This window comes from Zonotrichia leucophrys, chromosome 4 (assembly GCF_028769735.1).
Source record: "Zonotrichia leucophrys gambelii isolate GWCS_2022_RI chromosome 4, RI_Zleu_2.0, whole genome shotgun sequence".
Lineage (NCBI taxonomy): Eukaryota > Metazoa > Chordata > Aves > Passeriformes > Passerellidae > Zonotrichia > Zonotrichia leucophrys.
Window position 1 is genome coordinate 32478495 of NC_088173.1, and position 12839 is coordinate 32491333.

Consider the following 12839-nt stretch of genomic DNA (forward strand, 5'->3'; position numbering starts at 1 on the left):
TGTCAGACACTTCTGTCTTCTATTCCCTGAATACAAATCTTTAGGGCCTTGCAGCCTCTTCTATTTTTTGCTCCCAGGTTTTGATTCAGAGAGGATCTTGGTTGAATGGAGTTTTTGGGCTCCCAGTGACCTGTATAATTATGTTTTTCTAATGAGTGCGGATGCTGCACCTGGGTTGGTTGCTGTGCCCTCCTCTGAGGAGGAGTAAGGACTGCCAGCCCTGAGGAACAGCAGTGCCTGGAAGTAGATCAGGTTTGCTTTGGGGAGTTAGGTTGAGTGCTTTTGGTTTTCAACTAAGGTGGAAACCAATATTGGATCTCAGAGTGGTGGGGTACCTAGGAAAAAAAGAGTAAAAGGAGGCATTTAGACCTACAGGGATACTTTGGCATTTGCTTATATAATTTAAAAGGTCTTTTTTTCATGTCAAAGTCACACAGATCTGCAGAGGAACTTGCTTGCATCCCTGGTGCCCCCTGAAGCTGGCGAGTATCATGAACTGTGCTGTACCCAGCTGTACCCACCAAAGGACTTCTGTGACCACCAGGCTGCCTTTTTGCATGCCGTCCTGCCATCATTCCTTTGTTCAGTACAAACTAAGAAAAACCTCCTGGTGCTCAGGAGCTGGTGTTTTGACTGCTGCCCTGGCACAACTCTGAAAACATGCTGGATGGGGGAGCAGACAGTAAATTCCCAGAGCTTCATCTCTGTCTGGAGAAAGTCACTTCACTTGACAGCACAGTGGACAAAGCTGCTTTGAAAGCACTGCTAGCCTTTTTCTTCTTTTCTTTTTAGTTTTCTTTTTTCTTTTTTTCAAGGTACCCAGGTCAGCTGTGAAATGCCATCCTCAGCATGCAGAACAATGGCAAAAAATGATGGGGGTCTTAAACTTCTTCCCCAACCTGCTGTTCCTGCACATTGCAGAATAAAAAAAATAGGAAAACAACTGCTGAGGAGGCTCCCGAGTGACCCCTTGTGTCACATTGAGACTGTCCTTGTTCCCACAATAGCTGCACCAGCCACTGAACTGTGTCATCACATCAAGTTCACAGAAACAAGGCATTTTCATGTTGTCTCTGCCTCTCAAAACCCTGCAGAGTGGGTGTGGCACATACATACATGTGCAGAAACATATTTTATATCTGTAACATGTCCAAGTTGATAAGTCAGTAAAATAAACAACTTGATCTCTATTTTTATATATAAATATACACACAAACCCATTGATTGTTCATTTTCCTGCCCCCCGCCCCCATCCCCCTTCACTATGCAAGGGAATGTAAATATGCTGTTCAAAATTCAGATGTTCTCATTTGGCTTCCCAGATGTTTGAAGTTCAATAGATTTCTTTTTTGTTGCTGTTGTTTTTTCATAATTTCCTCTGCTTCATCTTGTGAAGTGCTAAACCATTATTTCTTTGTGCCTGCACATTGAGATTCGTCTGTAGGCTCTAAACTGCCTCAAAAGTGCTTCAATTTTGCATGAGCACTAAGCTGGGGACTGGGACACATTACCCACTGCTGAAGGCCCAGATCATTAAAAAGTGCATGTAAATCCTCTGAACCAGAAATGAAAAGTGCACAGATCTTCTTTGTGAAGTCTCAGCTGCTGCTTTAAGTAAAACATGAACCATTGGCATGGTTTTTTTTCCTGGCCCTTGAAAAAAACTAAACCAACACCTTTTCTCAGCTGCATGTTCCTCAATCAAAAGAAGGGAAGATTGGGCTATGACCCAAGAGCTGGAGCTGCTCAGAGCTCATACTCCTGCTTTTCTCTGTGGACAGCCTGTGTTCTTTCCACCCCCTGTAAGCAGCACCAGCCAGGCAAGGAATTGTTTGGGGATTGCCACCTGGGGTTTCTTAGTGTCAGGATAACTTTTGGGTCACGATGCTTCAATTCACAATTGTTTCTGCTCTTAGACGTCAGCCTCTGTGAGTTCAGAAATTATGATGCTTATTGTTAAATGTAAATATATATTTATCGGGAGGTTTTCTTTGGAGTCTTGCTACACTGGAGCTTAATGCTTTTGTTCCAGGAAAAAGGAAAAAATGTGGCAACTGTAGGCACGGATTGTTGTATGTGGAAGAGAGCAATGAATTTCGAAGCAATTTGTACATATTTGCAAAAACTGCTGTCAACCAGAAAATAGCCTTCATTAAAAAACAAAGGGGGAGGTGTTTTTCTTTTATCTCTGAATGGTTTGTAGGCTGAGAACAAGCAATCCAATGCTGTTCCAAGGTATGAAACAGCAGTAGTTCAAGGGTGATGTAAAGCAATCAGCTGCTGAGACTGGCCAGGGGAGGAGATAGCAGAGGGGCTATTTCACCTTACAAGGGGACAAACCCACCATGCTGACAGGGACCAGGGCATGTGGTTTGTTTTCCACCAGCATCCAAGAACTCTGTTTTGAAATCTCTCCTGCATCTTACACAACTTGGTCCTTCAGTTGTTAATGGGAAAAGAACAAAACCACCTTGTTTTCACTGAAAGAAAAAAAAACCTAAACAGAATACATGTTCTTTAATTCAAATTCAATGTAAAATTCCTCTCAAGACAGCCTTTTGTAATTGTTGTGTAAGTCAGTCAGTTAAAAAATATTAGGGGAGCTGGGATTTTAGCTTAACTCAATACCACTAGGTGGTAATTACATAGCATAAGTAGGGGATGCAAGCCAGTGCAAACCTGACATGGATTTTAGAGCAATCTTGACTTTATTACACTGCTGCCTTCACCTGTGTTAATTTGAGTTCAGAATGTATCTGTTTCCTAAAGAGAAAGTTATGAAGAGACCAAAAATAGCTGGAAGCTTTTAATTTAAATATTTAAGCTAATATTTGTGGAAAATTGTTTGTGATCTTCACACAGTTATTTCATATTGCCAGCCAGCCTCAATTTATGTAAAAGCAGTGTATTGAGACAATACAGGTGTAGGCAGTCACAATGTGAAGGATTACTGGGTGTAAAAGCTGTTTACTCTTTTAAACTATCTCTGGATATCTATCTGTCTATCTGTCTTTTGTTAAGATTACAGGTACTCTATATAGAAAATAAGCTATAGGCAAAGTGTGCCATTCTGCAATCATCTCAGTCCCATTATGGTGCACAGAATACATTTTTCTCAGCAAGAACTTTAATATTTGAAGCTGTTCTTCTTGTGCATAGCCTATTTATTCATTTTTAAACATCAAAATCTATAGCTTAAGTACTCTGATATATTCTAGTGGAATAACTCTCTGGCTGTGAGGAATCCATCTCTGCAAGAGGGTAAATAAATTTAAATTCCTGCATAGCACTGATTTTATTTTTTTTTACCTTTGTGAAAAATTTACTTCACCAAGTAAAGCAAACAGACACAGGTTGTTGATAGCACCTGTGATGAACAATTAAATAAATTGGATGGGTCATTCCAGGCTATCCATGAGCAAAAAGATCATAATTCTTGACTTTGGTCACTTATATTTTACCACTAAAGGTAAAAGGACAAAAAGACTGCATAAAAAGAAACCAACCTGCTTCCCTTTTATTAAATCTGTTTACAGTCATACCACCTTGACTTATGGTCTTGGCCACTCTCATGCGGCAAAACTACGCTACTGTTTTAAGTGAGTTTTTTTTGTTAGGCTTCGTTAGGCTTCGTTAGGCTTTGTTAGGCTTTGTTAGGCTTTCCTAAGTCAGATGAGGAATATGGGGAACATAATTTGAGTTTGTAGCAGCATGGGTGTTTCATGGGTGTGCAGAGGAAGGCACCTACCCCATAGCTGGTCTGCTGCTGGCTCCACAAAGCCTCTTTACATCAATCAGAAACTGTCCCTGCCCTCCGTGTCCCCTCTAAGCAGTGGGGAAGGGACATTTGGGGTCTCACCCACTTGGGGGAACCTGGGCCTGTCTAAGCAGGGAGAGAACCATCAGCACAAAATATCAAGTTTGTGAGGACCGTCTGAGAACTGACTTTCCAAAATTGAATGTATAAAGGCTTGCAAGTTACCTTTGTGAAAATGGGCTGTATTTCCATACTTATTGGCAGTGGCTGCGATATACCTGTCATCTATATGCAGGTATTACTGCAATGTCTTTTTCCAGACCAGTAGGTCATAAAGTTCTATCTCCTTGAGAAGTGTGTTCTTTGGCGTATGTGATTACTAATTAATGAAATACCTTTTGGGCAAATGAAAGCACAAAAGCACAGAAACTCCTGGAACTACTTACAGAGAAAATAAACAAAGTATCCATGCAGGTTCTTAGAGTTTTTGTAAGTGCAATTTAGCCTTGAGACTAAATAGTTCCTGTTTACTGTTCTGCCAGAGGGTTCGAACACATACCAGTGTAGCACTTTCACCAAAATTGTTCTATCAGAGTCCTGAGGAGGATTTTCACAGGTCTTGGGTATTAATATCAAATGCTGAACAGTTATGGCAGCCAAAATATATCAAAACAGTCTCTTGGCAGAATGATGCCTAGTGAGGTGTAGATATTAACTCCGTGACCCAGACTGACTCCAGGCTGAATAATTACATTTGATTAACTGATAATACTTTTCTGTTTTCTGATGGTTCTGGTGATCATTTATTGTCTTGTGCAGTCTTACATGGTCATAGAACCTTGAGACATTTTTGTTTCCCTAGAAAGAAATGCATCTGATCAGCAAATCTGTTTCTTTTAAAATCATTGGGAAATTTGCCAATTACTTCAGTGGATGCAATATGGAACCCATGAGTTATAACTGCAGTTATCAATAATCTGCCATAATATCTACAATTGCATTGCATTTGCATGCATTAAAAAAGATAACATTTGTGCCTCTAAAGACCAGATAATCTACCTCACAGTTTCTATAGCCAACTAAGTTAAGCACTTGGGGACCAAGTGTATGGAGTGTGTCTTTGCTTTATTGTGTTTCTAGGATACAGTTATAATAAAAGACCATGCATATAAGGCATGATTCCCTCTTCACACTTCCTTTTGCTCCATGAGGGACATTAACTTAAATTTTGATATACACTATGAGCTAGTGCCTCTCCCTGTGCTTATTAGCAGTAGGCAGACTGAGAAAGATTCCTTCCACCCTCTGCCTTTCTCTGCCCATTAATCCCTCATAGCCTCCAAATACAGAAATAAGTAAAGTTCTGGTTCCTTCCTACCCCTTTTTAGAGAACAAGTTGTATTAGTCCCAGAAATACATTTATTTTATTGAAAAAGCTGTGCTAGTAAGTAGGCAAAAAAATTGTGACGTATAGATAACTTCTTAATTCACTGGACTGGGACGTAGTTGCAGAACAGTTATGACAAATGTCAGGAGCCTTCTTCATTGCTATCCTCCACCCTGAACTGGACAGAAAACTACTAGGACAAAAGAATATCTTAGACTGGTTGTCAGCTGGTGACTGAGCCACACCCAGCCACACTCCCATGGTGAGCGATAGGGCTGAGAATCCAGCAGGTAGAAGTGAAGGAACTCATGGGCTGAGATAAAGGCAGTTCAATAGGTAAACCAGAAACTGTGCAAGCAAAGCAAAGCATTTATTCAACACCTGGTAGGCAGGCAGCTGTTCCCCCGAAAGCATGGCTCCATCACAGGTGACTTTGCAGGACAAATACCACCGCTCTGAACATCTTCCTTATTCTTCTCTCAGCTTTGTATGCTGAGCATGTCAGGGAATCCCTTCGGTCAGCTCTTTGTGGATTTATAAAAGGAACTTGTCAAGCATTCTAGCTGCCCACATTGCTGTTATTTCCCTTCAACTCTGTCTGTTATGACATTGCTTGAGATAGGACTATCCTGACTTCTTGTGGGTTATTCCACCATCTAAGTGATTATTATGTAATTCTGGAAATGTGCAGCTTACTCAAGTGTTCAAAAAAACCCCACATTTATGTTGTGTATCTTCACCTGCTATATAGCTTAGCTATATAAAGAACTAGACTGAAAAATTCAATATATTTCTAAAGAAGAAGATAAGGTAGAGGATTTACCCTTCTGTAAGAAGATGACATTTTTTTACTTGGCACAGTGACAAAAGCCAGTACCTGGTAGGTATATGATGCATAAATTATTGCTAATCTCTTTGTCTGTCTTGTCATAAATGTATTTGGGCAAAACACAGGGACTGGTTTTATATAGCAACTTTTAATTTTGCTCTCAGAGTTTGTGCACTAACTTATAATCAAGCAATTTGATAAACAGTTGCCTGTTTATCAAGGGTGCAGCATGCCACATTGTCTGGAAATATTGAGACATGGGTTTTTCAGCTTTTTTTCTCCTTTTTCCTTTTTTTTTCTTTTTCATTCCTCTAGCTAAGTTCTTTAGTATAGAAGCAGGAGCAGGTCCAACAGAGATAAGATGAAGATCTCTGTTTGAAGTCATCATGCAAGGGTTTTCCTGCACTTGGTGCCCATGGGAGATGGATAAGCAATACCCTCCTGAATGAAAGCAGACAGAGTATGCCAGTTCCTCTGTGAAATCTAATGTACAGCAGTGTGTCAGCTGGTAACAAGGCAGCTGCTAGCTGAAATATCTCAGCAAATTGAAGTGTTTGCAATATGGCCTAGAAAGGGATTTTCTGTTTGGGGTGATGTTGGAGGCTGCTAGCAGAAGGAATGAGATTGTGAGTTGATACAACAAGGGAAACGCATCTCCTTGTGCTCACCCCAGGGTCTGAGGGTGAGTGTGTTTCAGCTGGTGAGGGTTTTCTCCTAAATCAGAGTTGCTGTTTGTGCAATAAGGCCCCAGTGGGTTGTGCTGGGAAGCAGTGGTGGAATCAAATCTCCGAGTTCTAGCCATGGGTCCTTATGTCTCAGATAATCTTGTGGCACCACCAATTGGTTTTGTACATTTGAATGCTAGGAACCACAGTTTACCTTAGAGATCAAGACACAATGATGTTTTTTGCTTGTAAGCAGAAAGAGGTAGAATTTATTTGCTATGGAAAGAAGGTGTGCATCTCTTTGGTCATGGCACAGCTGTTGATGCTACTCAAAGACCAAATTACTCTGAATAACCTGAAACCTGTCAGTACTTCTCAGCCATCCCAAAAGGTATTACCAGGAGTAGCTTGTTATTTTGAATTAGAAAGCATCTCAGGGGGTCTGAGATGAAAAGTTCTGCTGGTGCATTCATAAGGAATAGCTATTTGAAGTATAGTTTTGTATCTTCCACAGACAATCAGAAAACAGCATTTGTGTCCTTAATGCTAAAGCTATTTCATAATCATTATTAACCAGCCTGGTCATTATGAGCATGCTTGTTTTGGCCCTTGGGTAACAAAGTTCACTGCTCCATCAAGCTCTGTCATAATCAGCATTATTATAAAAACATAATATTGTAACCTTCAAAAGCTCCCTGGGCTAGTGCAGTAAAAACTGAGGGAATGAGCTGAATCTTTAAGCTAGCAGCAGTTGCACTGGGAAAAAATAACATCTTTTATGGATGTAAGGTACGTGCTCCTCCCCACCCTCTTAATGCTCTTCTCACCAGGACAAAAGCTATCCCTCAGACCCCTCTTGGAGCCAAATTAGCTCATCAAAGCAAAATAAGTTTATAACACAGTATTCACTGCATATCAAATTCCCATGCACTGCTTTGATTTCCATTCTTTGGAGTGCTGTTACCATATTTTGAGTATTTCATTTCAAAGAGAAGAGCTATTAAGTGTTTCCCCCAAAGAAGCTGATTATTCAATGGCTAAAGATGTCAAGGATAATGAAATAAAAAGGGAGCTGGGCTGTGATAGTCTCTAGCAGGAAAATACATCTCATTAGAAAGCATTCCCACCAGAGGAGTCTGTGGTGTTACATGCCTTAATTCCTTTTGCTGCTAGGTTGTTGCCCAAGTTTGGGATGCAGGCAGCATGCAGCCGCAGTGGCAGCGCACAACTGTGTGCAAACAGTAATTAATCACTGGCTCCCTGAATGGAGCCTCTGTGAGGCTGGAGGCAAATCAAAGGGCTGGCCTGCTTTCCAGCGCTTGAGGAACACGCCATGCTGTACAACTGGGAACATTCACCTTATGAATATCCCCTTGTAAGCCCTGTGGCAGGAGGCTGAGGGGAGCACAGGCTCAAGTCTGTGCTCAGCAGAAGGACCTGCCCTTTGGTGTTTGGTGATGGGGACAAACTGTGCATGCTCTGATCCAAGGATAATTCAGTTCAGTTTCCTGGCAATTCCAGAAAGAAAAAGAAAATCAATCTCACTACGCAAAGATTTGTATGTGAATTTATAGTTTCAAGGCTGTTTGCAAGTGTGCATCTTTGAAATGACAGTGGTGTTCTCTACAGGCAGATTTGCATTCAAAATTTGTCAATACTTTGGCATCATCAGCAAACAGCAAATATGCTGGGAAAAGGTGTAAACACTCTCTCCCACCCCCACCCAGTAATTAGGAGCCTTTAGACCAGGGAGAGCATTTTGAAGCAGAGAAGGGAGTTGTGTCAGTGTGAAACACAGAATTGTCATTAGAGGATCCACACATTTTGCAGTGATGCTGACAGTGGTGTCTGAGACACCACAAAATTTCCTTGCACTTAGAAGATGCAAGAAGGCTTCCCCAGAGAGAGCACTATGTGGGAAATGTGGGCAAATCTCGGTCTGCTCGGGAGGATGGCAAGTGGGTCATTGTCCTCATGGGTGCAACTGTGGGTTTGGGGGAGGGTTGTGCTGAGATGGGTTATGGAGGGCAGGGCCAGAGAGACTGCCAGGCACTGAATTGTGTTTCACTGTGTTATAAAATCCCTTTAAAAATATCCCAATATCTGCAGCATATGTGACAGTGCCCTAATAAGGCACTGCTTGCATTAAGTATAAGGCAATAAGCTTTCAGTAATCATACTGCAGCACATGTGCTCCTCATTATGAAGTATCAGGACATTTTCTGCCATCCTAAAATCTATTTTCCTGGCAGCTCAGTGTCACAGTGAACAGGACTTCTCCCTGTGCTATGTCTGTCTAGGAAAAAGAAATGAAGTACAAAAGGGCTAAGGAGTTCGTATAAATTGAATGATTATGTGGTTTTATGATATATCAAAATAAAACTGGTCTGGAATGTCCCTTGATGTAAATTGTCCTAGAGATGTGGTACAATTTATGTTAGCTGAGGTAGTGTTCCTCCAATTTGTCTAAAATACATGCTGTATGTGATGAAAGTCAAAATCTCAGCAATTAGTTTTTCACTCACCCACATCTCTCATTATGCAGATAAAGTGGGAGTTCCTTTCCCTTCGCATCCTTATGTCAGTGTGTGTTGCTGAGATATTTGTAGAGAGCTGTAAGGTCTCCCAGCAGTTTTGCAAGCAGATTTCTGCAACTACACTCATTTACTGTCCATCCGTAAGGCCAGCACTGACCGGTGTTCCTTGCCCCCTGACAGGTCTGATTGTGCGGGAGGTGAGCATCGAGATCTCGCGGCAGCAGGTGGAGGAGCTCTTCGGACCCGAGGATTACTGGTGCCAGTGCGTGGCCTGGAGCTCGGCGGGCACCACCAAGAGCCGCAAAGCCTACGTGCGCATCGCCTGTGAGTGCTGGGCCGGGCAGCGGGGCTGGTGGGGCTTGCCTGAGGACAAGTGCAGCCTCTGCCATTCCAGGGAGACATTTCGTTTCCAACCACTCTGTATTTTGTGCAGTTGTTGATGCATACTGAAACTGAGGCCTTCAGAAATATTCACAACTGAGGCCTTCAGAAATATTCACAAGAGTTTTGGTTTATTCTCTTCTTAGGAGCTAAACCTCGTTCTCCTATGTGTGGCATGAAAACTGGTATTTATTGAGTACAGCAGTTTTATGTCCCCATAAAAGTGCCTGAAGCTAATGAGTAGGAACCCTAACAAGGCAAGCTATGGAAAGAGGTGATAGCTGTTCTTTTCTCAGAACCACAGAATGGTTGAGTCTGGGAGGCACCTTTGGAGGTGATCTGATCCAGCCATTGACTCAAGCAAGGACACATAGAGCCAATTACCCATGACCATCTCCAAATGCCTTTTGAATATCTCCACTAAAGAGACCCCACCACCTCTCTAGGCACCCTGTGCTGCTGCTCTGTCACCCTTACAATGAGAAAGTGTTGCCTGATGTTCAGAGTGAACTTTCTGTGTTTCATCTTCTTTCCATTGCCTCTGGTGCCATCACTGGGCTGCACTGAAAAGAGCCTGACTCTGTCTTTGTTGCACTCTCCCATCTGGTGGATGGGATCCCTCTGAGCCTTCTCCTCAGTCCCAGGATGAACAGTCCCAGCTCTCCTGGCTTTTTCTTGTAGGAGAGCTGCTGCTGTCATCTTTGTGGCCCTTTGCTGGACTGCTTCCAGTATGTTCATGTGTCTCTTGTACTGAGGAGCCCGGAACTGGTCCCAGCACTCCAGATGTGACCTCACAAGGGCTGAATTAGGGGACAGGATCAGCTCCCTCACCTGTTGTCAATGCTTTTTCTCTGACACAGCTTAGGACATCACTAGCCATATTTGCTAACATTTGTTACATTTCTCACTTAATGTCAGCTTGCTGCCCACCAGAACACCCAGGCTCCTTTCTGTAAAGCTGAAAATATGTATCGCTGCAGTCAGATAATAGAGCTGCTGTTCCTTAGCAATGAAAAAAGTGTGTGTTTAGCATATCATGTGATCAGATTGGTAATATGAGTTTGAAAGTGGTCATCTGAACCCTAGTATTTCATCATTGTTATTCATGGCTACTAGCCTCAGTATTTATTTGAAGCCATTCCCAGATTAGACCCCAAGAACACAGGGCAACCAGTTCCCTGAAAACAGATCTTCATTTGACTGTACAAATATTTAATGTTCATTAATTTTCAAAGAGCTGCTTTTCTTTGTAATAGAGTAGTCACACTGGGGACTCCCATTTCTCTTTCACATGATGAAATACTGTTCTGTATAATAGGAACAAAATATATCATCTAGAATTGCCTTTCTTCCACTGCTTTCACTCAGCAAAAACACATTTTGTGAGAAAAGGTCATTGGAAGCTGGATTTGCAGCATACTTATATTCCCTGCACTGTGCCTAACAATTTATAATAGGATAAGAGAATTCTTCCAGCCAAATAAACCTTTTCACAGACATATTAGAGGAAGGACTCTGTCATTATAACTCTCCATTAAGGGCTTGATTCTTCTTCTGTTCTTGAGAAACTACTACTTGGTTAAATCTTCAAAGAGGAGGTACCTTCTGTATAAACATCCAGATACAAATCTCAGAGGTGCTATTTAAATACCCATTCTTGAATGCTTTTAGTCCAAGTAAAATAGGAAATAGGGACCTTTACTTTTAAGTATAGCCTGCCCTCAGAGAAGAATTTCCCCAGGGCTAAGGGGAATTAAGATTATTGTACAAGGCAGTCTTCCTGCAAAAGCAGGAATGCCATTACACATGTGCATATTGCTTTCTCATGGCAGGAAGCTTTTCAAAATTTTGAGGATTTTCCTTTTTTTGTAATGAAACAAAAGAGAGTGGTTTCAAATCTTTTTTTCTTCCAAGCAGTCAGCACTTCAGAGAGGCTTAGCAATGTTTGAACAGTTTTTTTAGATTATGACTCTGCAGTTAACTCATTCAGTAGATTCTCATGTCCTGCCAGGTAGCCCCTGACAGATGTCCATTAAATTAATACAGTTTGGAAGTATTTTATGTATGCTTAAGTGTATTTTACTTGATATTTGAGTAACTTTTGTGTCCTGGCATACCTGTGCACCTAATTCCTATATAACACATAATCATTATGTGTCAATGCAAGTTATTTTATATCAACTGACATTCCCAGGTGTCCACATTTCTATTGAAGGTGCTCATAATACAGAGTTTGCTTATTTTACTTACTATATTTTGGAAAGAGGGGAACAATCAGTTCAGTGATTTTTCCAGAGTCTCAGTGGCTTTTTTTTTTCCTCCCAGAAAAGTCTAATTAAATAAACACCAGGGAATTTTAGATGCCTATAACTCAAATGTGGCTTTGTATTTTACTGAAGTTTTTTTAACCTCTTGTCCCTGAATTTGGGATTCTTGGACAGCTGTGACACAGGCAAGTCACTTAGAGTCCCTGGGATTAAGGGTTGAAGTATGAGTCCTTCAATCTGTGGATTTTAAAACGGCAACAAAAGCACATTCTCTGGAAAATTCTCCATGCACAGATTTGTATAAATTTGTCAGGTAACTCCAACCTACTTTTTGGGAACTCAGGAAGATGATGTGGGGAATATGCCTTACTTTCTGATGACATTTGGTCTGCAAGATCACTGCTTTAACCTCAGTTACACCAACACTCATCTGTATTCACAGCTTTGACTTCTTAGGACTGAATCTGCACTGGCAATAAAAAAAAATTGTGTCCTAACTAACTTTCAATGCAGCTTTTTAAGTATTCTGATGGTTACACATTGTGCCATGAGGCTGGGATACAATGTAGGCTCTATACAGTATTTATTAATCCAGGAAATCAAGGATGTCCAAACCTAAAGAGGGACAGAAGAGTCCATCTCTCCACATCAGTCTGTAGCCATAGCTGCTTATTTGTCACCAGTGCAGTCTTCCCTTTTAATTGGCACAAGAGTGAGCACTGACACCTTTGGGAGAGGTGAGGGGCCAATGGAGCATGTAAACTGCTTAAGTGGAATTATTTATCTTAATACCTGAACTGGTGATTTTATCTTGACAGGCGCAATTGTAGCATAACTAGCCATATCTAGCACATTAGGAAAAGCTTCTCTCCTCTTTCTCTCTCTCTCTCTCCCTCCCGCCATCTCCCTCTCCCATTTCTCTCCCCCTTTCTCCCTCTCTCTGTTCATTTACCTCTCCTTTTCTCATTATCCACTTTTTGTTTTTTCTCCCTTATGCCCTTACGTCTGATTCTGGA

At 41.5% G+C, this 12839-nt stretch overlaps 1 protein-coding gene across 1 annotated transcript in view; it reads left to right on the forward strand.

The window, feature by feature from the left end:
• Nucleotides 1-12839, forward strand: part of UNC5C (unc-5 netrin receptor C) — a 249804-nt gene that overhangs the window by 164117 nt on the left and 72848 nt on the right. The window contains exon 3 of the mRNA XM_064711041.1: nucleotides 9356-9499. Within this exon, the coding sequence (XP_064567111.1) occupies nucleotides 9356-9499 (144 nt within the window). The remainder of the gene's footprint in view (nucleotides 1-9355; nucleotides 9500-12839) is intronic.